The 15,328-nt window shown below is 42.7% G+C and overlaps 1 protein-coding gene across 10 annotated transcripts in view; it reads left to right on the top strand.

The window, feature by feature from the left end:
- syngap1b (synaptic Ras GTPase activating protein 1b) overlaps nt 1–15,328 on the top strand; it is a 166,353-nt gene that overhangs the window by 131,043 nt on the left and 19,982 nt on the right. For 7 of the 10 annotated variants that reach the window (XM_072393604.1, XM_072393606.1, XM_072393610.1 and 4 more), the window contains 9 exons: nt 2,591–2,735; nt 4,023–4,259; nt 5,155–5,356; nt 5,884–6,083; nt 7,830–8,028; nt 8,412–9,005; nt 9,154–9,582; nt 9,812–9,985; nt 10,264–10,475. In XM_072393604.1, coding sequence (XP_072249705.1) covers nt 2,591–2,735; nt 4,023–4,259; nt 5,155–5,356; nt 5,884–6,083; nt 7,830–8,028; nt 8,412–9,005; nt 9,154–9,582; nt 9,812–9,985; nt 10,264–10,475 — 2,392 coding nt within the window. Of the gene's footprint in view, nt 1–2,590; nt 2,736–4,022; nt 4,260–5,154; nt 5,357–5,883; nt 6,084–7,829; nt 8,029–8,411; nt 9,006–9,153; nt 9,583–9,811; nt 9,986–10,263; nt 10,476–11,520; nt 14,548–15,328 lie in introns of those variants that run through there. The other 3 variants (XM_072393608.1, XM_072393602.1, XM_072393607.1) reach the window with 3 other exon arrangements.

The raw sequence follows: 15,328 nt of genomic DNA, 5'->3' as shown, positions 1-15,328 counted from the left end.
ACATTCTCATCCCACCTCAGTGCAAGCCTGATGTCTGCACACCCGAGAAGCATCACCTCTCATAAGTAGTAAAATAAAAAGGGAGAAACTCAGGAGCTTGCATATATAAATGATTATTTTCTGCTGTACTGTGGAGCTATACACATACAGTACATGTGCTATTCTGTAGGCTTGTAAACAGAAACAGAACAGCAAGAAAATGTAAGTTTCAGTGGGATAAGACTAGTGCAAAAATACATTCTCTTTTATCATATTAACAGTGATGTTCAAGTACAGTGTATAAGATCAAGTGAACAACAAATAAATACATTTCAACATTATTTAGGTGGGAAAATTCCACTTTAATGAGCATATGAACACACACCGTGATGAATTGTTTTTCATCCATCACATGTAGGACAACAGTTGATGCTTAATCTACTATTCTGTCAGCAGATGAGGTGCCCAACACCTCCATGAGGTGTCAAGGCTGAACCAAAAGCCAACTGTTATCTGACTGGTGTCAGGAAGTTCAATCTTTTAGTCACGGTTTATGAACATTAGCTGAAATAATCTGCATTTTCTGTCATGCTGAGTGGCTTTACGATTGTTCCCTAATGCTCACAGTTCAGTCGCTCAGGTTGTGTTTAATTTAACTTCTGGTTAGATTAGCAAACCTCGAACGCCGTGACTGGAGAGAGGGGATCACAATCTATATGTCAGAACTGATGTTTCAATCCAAATCTATCACACTCCTCCTGAGTAAATGCCGACATGAGAAACAGAGTCGATTCAGGGAAGATGTCCTTTCTGCTTCTGTTGCTTCGTGTGATGCTTCAGTAAATCATCGGTAATCAGTTCAATTTCCCCAAGCGTGCTTTATACACAGAAATGTGTCCATCTCATCGTAAACGCACATGCAGGGCATTGAGCGCTTTATTTTTATTAACCTTTATTTATACAGGTAAAATCTCATTGAGAGCCAGGGTCTCATTTGCAAGAGAGACCTGTTTTAGGCAGCAGCAAAACACAGAGTTACAGGTTAACTGAACGTACAAGAGACAAAAACAAAACAGGAACATATGCTAATTAATAATAATAAAATTAAAGAAAAAAGGAACTAGTTAAGTACAGTACATGTGCAGACCCCCACTGACTGTCTCACCAGCCTTCCTACAAGTAATTTGAAGTCCTCTAGTGAAATAAAACTGGACAGCTTCAGCTTCTGTTGGAGCCTGTTCCATGTTACAGGAGAACGCCTTTTTGCCAAGTTCAGTACGGACTGAGGGCAAATGTGATGTAATCCAAGGACTTGGACTGGAGGCGGTGAACACGAACACACACACAGCAGTGGGTAGCTGTAGTTCCCAGGAAACAGTTGGTGAGTGAAGGGCCTTGCTCAGTTGAACTCAAACTGACTGGTATGGGACTGGATAGTGTATGATTGTCACCTTCCATGTAGGAGACCTGGGTTCAAGTCCCCTGCATGAAAGGTATTACCTCCAGTAGGGGTCCTTAGGCAAGACCCCCTTACCCTACATGCCTACCTGTAAGTCGTTTGGATAAAAGCGTCTGCTAAATACATAAACAGAAACATAACTTCAGGTGTGACGACCCCACCTATGATCCCACCTATGACCCCCACCTATGATCCATCCCACCTATGACCCCACCTATGATCCCACCTATGATCCCACCTATGATCCCACCTATGACCCCACCTATGACCCCACCTATGATCCCACCTATGACCCCCACCTATGATCCATCCCATCTATGACCCCACCTATGACCCCACCTATGATCCCACCTATGATCCCACCTATGATCCCACCTATGATCCCACCTATGATCCCACCTATGATCCCACCTATGATCCCACCTATGATCCCACCTATGACCCCATCTATGATCTCACCTATGATCCCACCTATGACCCCACCTATGACCCCATCTATGATCTCACCTATGATCCCACCTATGACCCCACCTATGATCCCACCTATGACCCCCACCTATGATCCCACCTATGATCCCACCTATGACCCCACCTATGACCCCATCTATGATCCCACCTATGACCCCACCTATGACCCCACCTATGACCCCATCTATGATCTCACCTATGATCCCACCTATGACCCCACCTATGACCCCATCTATGATCTCACCTATGATCCCACCTATGACCCCACCTATGACCCCCACCTATGATCCATCCCACCTATGACCCCCACCTATGATCCCACCTATGATCCCACCTATGACCCCACCTATGACCCCATCTATGATCTCACCTATGATCCCACCTATGACCCCACCTATGACCCCACCTATGACCCCCACCTATGACCCCACCTATGACCCCACCTATGTTCTTCAGACATGTAGGAAAACAGTCAACATAAATCAGTAGATGTTCTGTAAAATGTGTTGTTTTCAAGCTGAATTTTTCACCTGATCGGTGATGATCTGGTTTGTTGAATTTGCTCATTTTCAGGAAAAGATTTTCCATACAAAATGTATTTATGTTTGTAAAACGTTTGATCCTTGATGCTGGTTTTGTGCATTAAAATGACTGAACTCGTTGCCAATGAAATGTCACTTGCAGGGGAGTTCATCAGGGCCTTGTACGAGTCAGAGGAAAATTGTGAAGTGGACCCTATGAGAATACCACCGTCTGTGCTGCCAGACCACCAAGCCAATCTACGGATGTGCTGTGAACTGGCACTCTGCAAAATTGTTAATTCCCATTGGTGAGTTGTTAGAAAATTCAAAATTAACAGAAAGGTTGTGAATAAAAATAGATTGAAATGATCTGCACACCTCATTGATCAATGTTTTATTCATTATAGAACATAGAAAACATGTGAAATGTTGAAAGTTTTACTAGTTATACTTTTTTCACTGTTACATAAAAAATGTTAGCTCGTCTTGAATTTGATGGCAGCAACACATCTCAAGAAAGCCGGGACCGGAGCATGTTTCCCACTGTGTAGCATCCCCTCTTCTTTTAACAACAGTCTGTGGATGTCTGGGAACTGAGGAGCCCAGATGCCGGACCTCAGGGAGAGAATGTTTTCTCTTTCTTGTCTGATAGAGGATGCTAGCTTCTCAACAGTCCTGCGTCTTCTTTGTTGTATTTTGTGTTTCATGATGCTCCGCAGGTTTTCAGCTTGTGAAAGGTCGGGACTGCAGGCGGGTCAATCCAGCACCATGCTGTTGAAATAGATGCAGTATGTGGTTTAGCAGGATGGGAACATATGTAGCTCTTAAACCTGGGCTTACTTTTCGTATATATTTCACAATAACCCCCACACCAACAGAGATGCAGGCTTTTGAACTGAGTCCTTCTCCTCTTTAGTCTGGAGGATGTGGCGTCCATGATTCTGTCTGACCACAGAGCAGTTTTCTACTTTGTCTCAGTGCATTTTCAACAAGCTTTGGCCCAGAGAAGAAAGCTACATTTCACTTCACTGGCTTCCTCTCTGGTTGATAGATTTCTGGAAGTGTTTCTGGGCTCGTGCAGTTATCTGCATACCAGAATCATGCCGGTTTTTAACACAGTGCTGCCCTCACACCCCATCAGTCACGGGCATCTTGCATTGATGTTTGACCGTGTTCCTTGTCCAGAAAGATGTTCCCAGATTATCTGAATGTTATCTATATATATTATATATATTATCTACTGTAGATGATGGAATATTCAAAGTCTTTGTAATTTTATGTTGGAGAACATTATCCTGAAATTGTTCCACAATTTATAGATGCGATTCTTTGCAAATTGCTCACCCGATATCCGTCTTTAGTTCTGAGAGAATCTGCCTTTCCAGAGTGCTCTTTTATACCTAGTTATGTTGCTGACCTGTGGTCTGTTAATCTAATTAGTTTCCAGATGTCCCTCCAGCTGTTTCTTTTAGTTCCACTTTCTTCCAGCCTTTTCTTGCCCTTTTCCCAACCTTTGCGAGATGTGTTGCTGCCATCAGATTCATGAAGCTGAGAAAAACCTGTCCATGTTGTGACTGTTTTATGTCGCTTCACAGTGTGTTCCCTCGAGAGCTAAAGGAAGTGTTTGCTTCGTGGAGAGTTCGCTGTGCTGAGAGGGGGCGGGAAGACATCGCCGACCGCCTAATCAGCGGCTCTCTCTTCCTGCGCTTCCTGTGTCCTGCCATCATGTCCCCATCTCTTTTCAACCTGACCCAAGAGTATCCTGACGAGCAGACGTCACGCACGCTCACCCTCATCGCTAAAGTAGTGCAAAACCTGGCTAACTTCTCCAAGTCAGTAGATTTTGATTTAATCTTTAGCAGTTTTTAGACAGTAGCTAACCGATCCGTGCTTAATGTTTGACAAAGTTGCATTCAGTAAATCTTTTTATCCTTTCTGTATCAAGAAGTTACCTTTGCTATCATGAAGATGTTTTATTTATTCATTGTTGTCGTGTCCAACATGCTTGTAACGTGCAATGTTGGATTAGGTATTTTTTTCTGTATTCTGAGGCTTCAGAAATAAAGGAAAAACACCTTTTGACAGTGGGTAGAAGCTTGAACCGTACAGCGTACACAGGAATTACAAGTAACAGTGTCATCTGCATATTGGCTGATGTAAGCATATGGAGCTTTAAACACAGATATATTACTGGAAAAGGTGAATATAGCTGGCCTCTAAATTGCACTTCCAAATTTTCCATTTTGTAATGTGCAGCACCATTAATTTCATCATTAATACAAACATTTCCCCTCAAACTGAAAAAAAATCTCCCAAATGTCACTTTCTTTTTAAAAAATTAAACACAGAAACCACTAGGTTTGCTTCAGCCGGCTTTATTTGACTCAGTCCATCAGCGATAGTCAGCCAGCAGTGAGACATCCTCATTCCTGTGCCACTCATCATAATTTGGCTAATGTATGTAATCGAGTGATTACCGTTTATTTTATACAGTCAACATGACTGATCAACATGAATCAAAACCAAAAAAATACTCCCTTCTGCTTATTCATTTGCAGATTTTTGTCTTAATCACTCAATAAATTACATGTATGTTTGAGCCTTGATGCAAAGCCATAGGGAATGAAATGTGTTTATGTGGAAGAATCAGAGGTCTAATTTCACTTTTTCTTCTCTCTGTCTGTCACTTTCACACGTCCACCTCTTTCCTCCCTCTCCCACCTGCAGGTTCGGCAGTAAAGAGGAGTACATGTGTTTCATGAATGAGTTTTTAGAGATGGAGTGGGGCTCCATGCAGCAGTTCCTGTACGAGATCTCTAACCTTGACAGCGTCAGCAATGCAGGAGGCTTTGAGGGATACATCGATCTGGGCAGGGAACTCTCTATTCTGCACAGTCTTCTGTGGGAGGTCATTGCTCAGCTCAGCAAGGTAAACGCAAAAGGATTTAATCTGTTTAGATGGATATTAGCACCCATTTTGCATCACATACTGTCAAAATGTTTGATTTCAAAATCATCTTTTGTGCAAGTGATGTGTTTACTTCCCTGTTGTTTGCATAGTTATCCACTGATTCTGATTTGTTTCCCTGTCAATAATCTCATGCAATGAATCCATCATCACCAAAACATCACCTGAATCCCAGACATTGATAGAATCTGTGCCAAGGCATGGGAAGCGCGTTTTTCTTCCTAAAACATAGAAAGTTTTATCACTGTGCAGCCAAACTAACCAAAGTTAGACTGAATCTTTGGGTCTTGCTGTTCTCTCACCTCAAACGTTTTGCTAAATTAGACTGTAATTTATTTCTCAAGCCAGAGCTGTCATCAACTGAACAGCATCAGGTGAGTGGAGGTGGATAAATGATGTTTTAATGAGACTCTTTATTAGATAACATAAAAATGAGGGGATTCATAAACCTGCAACAAAGATGCTGTTTGTTTTTCCTCTAACCGCAGGATGCAGTCATCAAACTGGGTCCTTTACCTCGCCTCCTGAATGACATCAGTATGGCCTTGCGTAACCCACACCTCCAGAGGCAGCCGAGCCATCAGACGGACAGGGTGCAGGAGAGACAGACAGACAGGCTGCTGTCGCGGCCGAGCTTCAACCGTGGCATCTCATCAGAGTTTCAGAATCTCATGAGGGATATTAATAGGTAGGGACTTTGTTCTTCTGCATCAGTGGGTTCAATCTTGTACTTTATGTTACTCTGCACTCACTAGACTTTGACAAAGTGGTTCCTGAGCTTCATGTCAGTCAACTTTTTATGTAAAAGACATAGTTCCAAATGTCCATCAGACTTATTATTATTATTATTGTTAAAAGATATTTCCCTGCTAAGCTTTTTACCTGTAGATTTTGCTGGGAGCAGGTGCATGCGTTTGAGCTGCCAGGCAGTCTTTGACTCCATCAGATACACCGCAGCGTGTTTCAGAAGCATCCCTGAAGCATTCATGCCTGGGTCCAGATGCATAAACTATGCTTATTCCTTTTCCTACATACAATATTTATACATCATAGATTCTTGGGACCATGCATATACTTTTGTGGGTGCTTGAAATAACTGCTGACTTTACATCATGAGCCTTCTTAATGGCTGTGGAAGACCTTGCTAATGAGTTTTGAAAAGAATGACTGGAGATTGTCCTCATTTTCTGGCTCATCCATGTCTTTAGATTTCCAGCCAACATCTCCAACAGGCAGTAGTTCATCCATCATTAACTCTGGTCATGAGAGCCAGAACTGAGAGATCGGGTAGCCCTGGTTTTCCCATGTCTCAGTTTCATATTCAGTAAATTGTTCTGCTCTGCTGTTGAAAGGCAAAGCTTTTGATTTATTGGTCTTTCTTCTGTCCAACCCTTGCCTATGTTCATGAGATTTAAGTATTTACTGAATGAATGAGAATGTGTACAACCGGCCGAAATCAGTCTGGGCTCAGCCTTAGAGATGGGGGAGGAGCTTACATATGTGGTGGGAATATGGAGTAAAGCCACTGCTCCTTCACAGCTGAGGTAGTTCAGGCATTTAATTAGGAAGAGGGTTGTCTGGGTTTTCCCTTTTGGACCTTTTGACCCTGCGAACCCAACCTTGGTTGAACCTAAGCGGATGAATTAATGGATGTTTCCTTTACTGTCATCTCTATTTAGTTGCGGTGCGAACAATGTTTTTATGTTCAAACGATCCATTAATGGAGCGCCTTCATCTATTCGTGGCTTAGAGTGTGAGTGGAAGTGAGATTTGTTTACATGCATGGTTTCACTATCCCTGAGGGTTATGAAACAGAACCATATGTCCATGTATAAATCTGGTGCACATTCTATCATTTTTGTCAGGAAACTACACATAATTCTATGCATCTGGCCCCTGGTCTGTCTTTGATGGAAGATGCACGGAGGGAGTGAGCCCGGCAGGAACTTAGACACTTAAACACTGCAAAACAGTGCAGTTACTTTTCAGAAAAACTCATCCTGACTGATGGTCGTATATAAACTCACTATGTAAAGACACCAGGCCAGACATCAACCTCTGAGAGGGATAATATACAGAATAAAAAGAACAAGAACAGCAGTTTTAGGGGTAGTGGATGAGATACCCAGAAATCTGTGATAAAAACCACACTGTGTGCTGGTGAAATCCTGGGGTCATTTAGTTTTATTTCTGCCAAAGCTGCGTTGGGGATCCTTGTATATAGAACCACTGGCCAAACCAACCTGTGTTTCATGGCAAATTGAGTTTTTCACATTGGTAATTTGCTAATTTTACTTGGTAAATTACATGAATATTTCTTCCCACTTTGTTTCATGTAAATTTGCTGTCAGTATGATATGTTTTAAGGTATTTGGGGGCACTTTACAGTCTCTGTCCTCAGCTACAGTTGGTCTTACTGACCGCTGTTCTCCAGCTCTATAGATATCACTCGTTTGCCTTCCCCTACCTCCACCGGAGGGGTCATGCCATCCCGCCCCCAGATGAGTTTTCAGGACCGCGATCACCCTCATCGAGCCTCCAAAGACATGTTTTATGTATCACGTCCACCCCTGGCCCGATCCAGCCCAGCGTACTGCACAAGCAGCTCGGACATCACAGAACCAGACCCTAAGGTGAGTTTTGTCACTCTGAATTGGGGAATCATCATCCCATCCACTAGTTTATTCCTTCTCAAAGTGAGGTTGATATGACGTGCATGTTAGTCATACCTACAAGAATCTGCCATCGTGTTATTCGAGGCTCTAGTTTATCATGGCATCTGCTTTTTTTCCACTGATTCACCTCGCAACTCATCCTAGCGGTATTTCCTGGGAAATACTTTCAGGCATTCCGATACCCAAGCAGGCCTCGCGGTAAAAACACCTGCACCACCCTCACCCATATCATCCGTGGCCACCTAAAATTTAAAAAACAACAAGGGGCACACTAGCCTCTCATATCCGTTACTATCTAGGTGCTCAGTGTCAATAAAAGCGTATCTATGATGGACCTCCAGGATTCCCGAATGAACAGCGTGTCTAACCTGCAGTCGGTGGACATGCTCAACTCCTCCCAGGCCTCCATCGCCGGTATGGGCAGCTTCGGAGGGCTGAGCAGCGGAGGCGGTGGCGGCCTGGGGTCGGGCCTGAGCAGCCAGCTGCGGGCCGGTGGGAGGTTGTCAGCTGGCTCTGGCGGCTCCAGCATGTCCGGCGGCCTCCGGCTGAGCCAGCTGAGTCAGATGGGCACCACCACCGACTCGCTATCCCAGCAGCAGCAACAGCAGGCCGCCGCCATGCGCTACCCGCTTTCCTTCCAGAATCCTCTCTTTCATCTGGCGACCGCTGACGGGCCTCAACAGCAACAGCTCCATCACCAGCACAGCCGGGCTCAACCTCCAGCACCCCTCCTCCTGGCCCCAGAGCCTGACCACTCTCATCAGACCTACATCCCACAGTTTGCCCATGGGGGGTTCTCTCGCAGTGAGGATCTGTCTACCCTCAGGACCAGGGACGGTCACCTGGGCCAACCCAGCATCATCCACTCACACAGCTACAGTGACGACTACAGCAGGGCTGATTATGCACGCAGGCAGATGTCCATGCATGTGCAGGTAACACATGTTCGGTGTATTGCTCTAATGGCTTTAGGTCAGAATCTTAAGATTTGATTGTGTCTTGAATTAATCTGAAGACATTGTCCTCAAGACTGCACCAAATCAAGGAATGAAATTGACGTTATGTTCTTGTTTTATTTGGAAGGATAATATCCAGCAGCAACAAATGATGGGCATGGCCTCTCAGACAGGAACCTCCCACTCCTCCCTGGCTACTACGCCTCCTTCCACAGTCCAACCTATGCGCCAGAGTTCTGTTGCTCCACCTCCCACCCAGCGCGTTAAGTCCCAGACCTCCCACCAGCTGTCCGTCAGTGCAGCTGCTGTGCCTGCTGCTTCTGGTAAAACCCGGCCACAGAGCGGGAACCTTCTCCAGTCACCCGAGTCTTATGGCGGCAGGCAGCAAGGACCTCGGCAGCTCTCAGTCAAAGACAACACTGCGCCGGGTCTTCCTCACCAGCAGAGTTCTGTCAGGGAAAGTGGGAGTCCACAAGGAACCACCAGTCAGAGCACTCAGCAGTCACCACAGCAGCAGTCTCAACAGCACCTTCTCAAACCCACCATGAGCAAACAGGTAACATCTGTCAAATGATCTGTTCGTTCATCTCTTTTTTCCCCAGGTTGTCAGCTCCTGTGTTCACAGCTATTTCTCTGTATAAGGCCTTTAACTGCGTATGAGCAGCTTTTTAGTACAGCTAAACACACTAAATCTACAATCTAATGCAACACTGGATGAAATCCTGCACCAGGCAGCTTGTTAAGACGGCGACTTTCTTGACTTAAGAACTCATATTTCTTTGCAGGGCTCACAGTCTCCATCGACCCTCAATCCGCCAACCCCAGCAAATGAGCGAACAGTGGCCTGGGTTTCCAACATGCCTCATCTGTCAGCTGACATCGAAAGCTCACGGATCGACCGTGAAGATTTCAAACTGAAGGAGTACTCAAAGAGCATGGATGAGTCGCGCATGGACAGGGTGGGTATCGTTTTTCATTCGTTTTTCAGTGTGTCACAGCTGAGAAGATGGTACTCTTATCTGGTCTTGACACAGACATCTAAAGATCTCTGAAAGTGTAAGAAACAACAGCCATGAGCCTAATGTTCACACGATTTCTTTTTCTAGTTTTTCAGGAACCTACTTCTTGTGGGTACAGTGCTCTCAAGCCCCTATCTCCCTAAAAAATTAAATAAAAGGCATGTAAACACCAACCAACATGCATGCATATTTATCCTCTCTCCACGTCTGTTTCACAGGTACGGGAGTATGAGGAAGAGATCACCTCCCTGAAGGAGCGCCTGGTGATGTCCCACAAAAAGCTGGAGGAGTACGAGCGCAGGCTCTTCATGCAGGAGCAGCAGACCAGTAAGATTCTCCTTCAGTACCAGAATCGACTCGATGACAGTGAGAGGAGGCTACGGCAACAGCAAGTGGAAAAAGACTCCCAAATTAAAGGAATAATTAGCAGGTAAATTGAGGCTGTTGTTGGTGTGGAGGGCAAAAGACAGCTAAAACTTCATGTGATCTGTTGTAGGGAGGCCAAGGGTGGGCCACATTCTTTCTTTTTGCTTTTTATGGAGCATTTGGCAAATGTAACTTTTTCTCAGATATGTGGCAAAAGTGGCATATTCTCTAAGACTGATATTGCTAACAATAATTAAAATAATCATTCTTCTGAGAAGTAAGTGGAGGCAGAGGGCTTCCACAGTACAACTTCAGCATATATTGCATCCTGTTTAACAAGATGAAGCATGAACTTAAAGCAGTTATTGCCTAAATTGCACATATTGCATATTGGAAAAGGACTCTATTTACCAGAGGTTGTTATCTTGCACTGAACCCTGCAGGGTGGGAGGCTGGTTTCAGTTTCATTAAGTACTGTAGCCCTGGGAGCAAAGCAGGGAGCTGTATACTGAAAGCCAAAGCTGCTGACATGTAATGAGGGGGAAATTAAATGAGAGACTAAAGTATGGAGGACAAAGATCTACATCTTGTTGGATAAGCATGCAGGGTACGTTCCCCTGGTGGTTTCTTCTTTTCAAGCCCAACAAAGAGTCTCTGATTGTCCTCTAAGCTCTTGTTGCAATAAATCTGCTGGCTTATGACACGGCTTATTTGTTGTTAGAGCTTCATATTTAGAGAAGTGCAGAAAAATGCAGCTGAGTCTTAAGTTACTGAGCTTGTGAAATTGTAACGGGGAAGTCTTTGAGTGCAGTTTTAGTTTTTATTGATCACCAACGAATTAAGTAGTTCATGGGACAGGAGTTGAATATTGAGCGCTTCTAAGATGTGCTCAGGCATGAAGACCAAATATTTGCTGTGTTTTAAGCACATTTCATGTGTGACTGCACATTAGCAAGGCTGTCTAACTAAGTTTTGTTTTATCATGTGTGCAAAGAGTTCAGTTAAAAGGAAAGTAGTGCAATATTTTCACATCTTATGATAGTCTGTGGTCTGCAACTGAAGGGTGGATATCTGTGACAGAGAATATTGCCACTTCTAACCCACTCCAGGAAAGAAGACTTGGAATGAAGACAGAGAGTCCTGCTCATCTTTTAAGGGAACCTTGTATATATATAAAAAAAACATCCTCCCTCATCCTGTGCTGTTGCACCCACCAGCAGCCATTTTTATGAACAAAGTTCTGCTGTTTAACTGGATTTTGGGATCACGTGAGAGATCCACTTAGCTTTCAATTGAATCTCCCACAAGATTGCACAGTAAAAGCACAAGAGGATTGAGAATTTGCTAACTTAGGAAAACATGCCTGCACTTTTTAAAGAATTGTTTTGGGACTTTAATGCACAGGACTGTGGAAGACCATGGTTTGATATTAGCTCTTCCATTTTTAAATTAAGGTGAACCTGTTCACTGAAGGACCGCTGATGTTTCTTTCTACAGAAGCAACACGAGGACTCATACCTCCTTTTTTTATTTACATAAGACACTATAATATGAGGAGGGAAGAACATCTCAGACTAAACTCGAATGGGTCAGTTAAGGGTGAAGATTCAAGCAGAAAGGCATAGATGACTGTGCCGCATTTTACAGAAACTCTGTCAGAGCGCTGAAAGATCCCCCCCCACCGCTGGGGTTTATGCTTAAAGTGAACACACAAATCTGCACATATGTGCACGGTGCGCAGGAAACTCATGTTGTCTAGGCCTACACTTGTTACTTGTGTGACCTACCTTGATCATCTAACCACACAAGGACGAATAAAGTAGCAGATCTGGATGCTTCCGAGTCAGTTTTACTCAAAGTTCACTGAGCCACACCATGTATTGCAAGACTTGTGCATCATCTGGACATATTATGAATTTTAATGCACAAACGAGCAAAGCAAAGAATGCAGAGAGTGGATTCTAAGAAGTTCCGCCTCAGGCCATCCTGTTGGATTGACTGGACTCCAGGATCTTGGTGAAATAATAAGTACAACCATAGCCTTATGTTACATTTCATCTTCAATTGACTTTTATGTTCAATTTTCACACTCAAAATATACTATGTTGGTGAAAAAGTGAGCTCAGGTTCTGCAGCTGCAGCGTTTGAGAGCTTGAGCTCACGGTTCCTGCGGAGGCTTGAAAAAAATCTCTTTATTCTGCAGAACTGGAACACTCGGCGTTGGGTCTCCAGTTTGGGAGATTTTCTTTCAGAGAAGCCTTAATGTTCTGTGCGTGAACTTTACTTTCAGCTCAGAGCAACTCCAATATCTGTCATTAGCAGGTACACTTTCTGTTCTCAACAATCTAATTTAAACCAAAGCCACATATTGAGTTATAGGTCATGCGAGTTTAAATCCACTAAAACACTGAGTCCACTTTACCTGTAGCACCTGTATCTATATATTTTTGTCTTTAGAGTAGTTATCAAATTAGTTGGCTACAGGCTTACCTTTTTAAGTCATAGTATTTAAATTATAGATACGAATGAAATTATTTATCTTCCCCAATATGTTTGCTATGAAGTGAAGAGATTTATGTTGAAGAGATGCAGCAGAGGGGAAAAATCTATTGTCTTTATTGCATCCATCATAGTAATAATCTATTTTTAACTATAATCCATAGCACATTAAATTCAGTGATGCAAGAGCCATAATAATAATAATATTATATGAGAGATATATGAATTCTACCAAGAATGAGATTGTAACTATTTTAACCTTGCAATAGCTAAGTTTTTAGCAGGAGACGCGCAATAACAGATACAATATGTCCACATTTGCTGTTTGTGCACATGCACATGCAGGATCCTGATATGTCGTATGCATCTCGTGTACATAAGGAAACAGTGACTTCCTGCCAAACTCTTTTACCAGGTGCCACCCGCAGAATCTAAACAGACAAAGTAACCACCTGGAATACTGTAGAGTGCAGAATACCACAGAGGCATGACAACAATGACGCGACTCCTTGACAAACCGTTTGTTCTGCAAAGTGTGTATTTCAGTTATTCAACTTGTTTTTGGCTTATCTTATCTGTATGGTGTTTGTGAATTTATCTGCTTTTTAAATGAAAGCCTGCAATGGATATTATTTCTATATCAAAGCAAAGATGATTTTCTTTTCTCTGTATGATTTTGCTGTATATGCTCGGTATGACTTTTGACATGCAGTCCGTCATTGGTGGTGTCCAGTGACATGGTGATCAGATTAGTTGTTTAAGAAAGTTAGCGAGTACTGTCATTTAACTTCTGCAGTTACAGTATGATTTGATTATTTTTATTATTATTATTATTATCATTATTATCATATTTTAAAGGGAAACAGTATTATTTTCTTTCTCCCTCTCCAGAGATATAGATAACATTCTGGTGTCAGTATATCTGCCTCTCTTTTGTAGCAAGAATATATTGATAGGCTGTATAGATTGTACTACGGCAAATCTTCTGTTCAAATCTTGCAAATGAATTCCTAGTGGTGATGAGTTTTGGCTTGATGTGTGTGTGATTGACATGGCTTATAGCAACAGCCAAGGGTTCATTTCTCTTCTGCACAGACCTGTGTCAAAGAGTTGCAAATAATTCTTGTTTCACCCAGATAAGGTGACGCTTCAGCACCTTTCTGATGATGAGAGGTAAGTTTTCAGGCAGAAAATCCCACCTCACGTCGCACATGTTGGCGGAAAAAAAAGAAAGTATTTGCAGCTTCTTTTTGATCCAGGTCTGTCTTTCTGTTGACTTTACATTGACTTTACATCCTTTGTCTCTTGCCTTTTTTCTCTGTAGCAAAATATTCAGACATTGTGACCTCATGTTGGTAGATATATTGTTTGACTAAATGTACGACTTGACCTCAAAAGCACACTACTTGAAGTACAACTGGATTTTCTTTCTTTTTGTAACATATCACCCACTCAAATCATTGTCTGCCTTTTGAAGTCATGTCGAATCTTAATGCTGTATACCCATGTTACATTCCATTGTTTTCTGGGACAGTGCAAATATTTCTGTCTGTGCTTATGATTGACTCTTTTTTCTTTCCTATTCTCTTCTTTTGTAAAATAACTCAACACTGTACATTATTTATGGAATAAAACATCCAAACACTTATGTTTGAAACTTTACCTGTGGATTTTCATTCTTTATTGTCAAACATATGCCTCTGTCTTTTTAATAAAATCATATGAATGTGATGAAAAAAATCCCCTTGAGTGACACAGCATGACTTGATTGGTGGTGATTCTGCATTGATTAGTGGCTTAATGAGCAAAAAGTGCTCCTTTTGCTCGTTCTACTGAGACAAATTAGCATAAATGTGAGAAGTGACTCCTTTGTACACTTTTATAAAGGTATAACATCAATCTTATTCCAAGTTAACTGTTTTTTATAATGTTACTCTGCTGCTGTCAGAGTCAAATGAAAGCTGAGGAGTCATTTACAATGAAAACCATCGTGCAAAGAGGTCTTTATTTATTCATAGGAACATTTTTTATTTTATTTTTTTAGCTCACCAAACAGTAGTTGAGCCAGATGGCTCTAAGACCGACATAATCACGGGAGCTGGGAGTTCTGCACTGTTCGTTGGCTCATGAAAACTGCAGCAGTACTCCTGCTCATATCTGCGAGTTGAGTCTTTGAAATGATGAGTCAAAGGATTTTCCACCCGTGGCTTGGCCAGTCCATGTTACGTGAGATGGGGTAATTCCCTGGGGATGATTGGGATCTGTTATCAAACCATTCATTTCACCGGAAACCGAGCGTAATTGCCCACAGTTGGCCGCAATATGCACCTTTGTAAACACCTTAAATTGGACACAAATGCTTTGATAAATCCCAGGGGGGCGAGAACAAATAAGGCTCCACGAGTGAAAATTGGCAGT

Source organism: Leuresthes tenuis, unplaced genomic scaffold (assembly GCF_036924035.1).
Source record: "Leuresthes tenuis unplaced genomic scaffold, fLeuTen1.0.hap1 SCAF_10, whole genome shotgun sequence".
Classification (NCBI taxonomy): domain Eukaryota; kingdom Metazoa; phylum Chordata; class Actinopteri; order Atheriniformes; family Atherinopsidae; genus Leuresthes; species Leuresthes tenuis.
The sequence above is the reverse complement of the archived record's forward strand: the minus strand, read 5'-3'. Positions and strand labels throughout refer to the sequence as shown.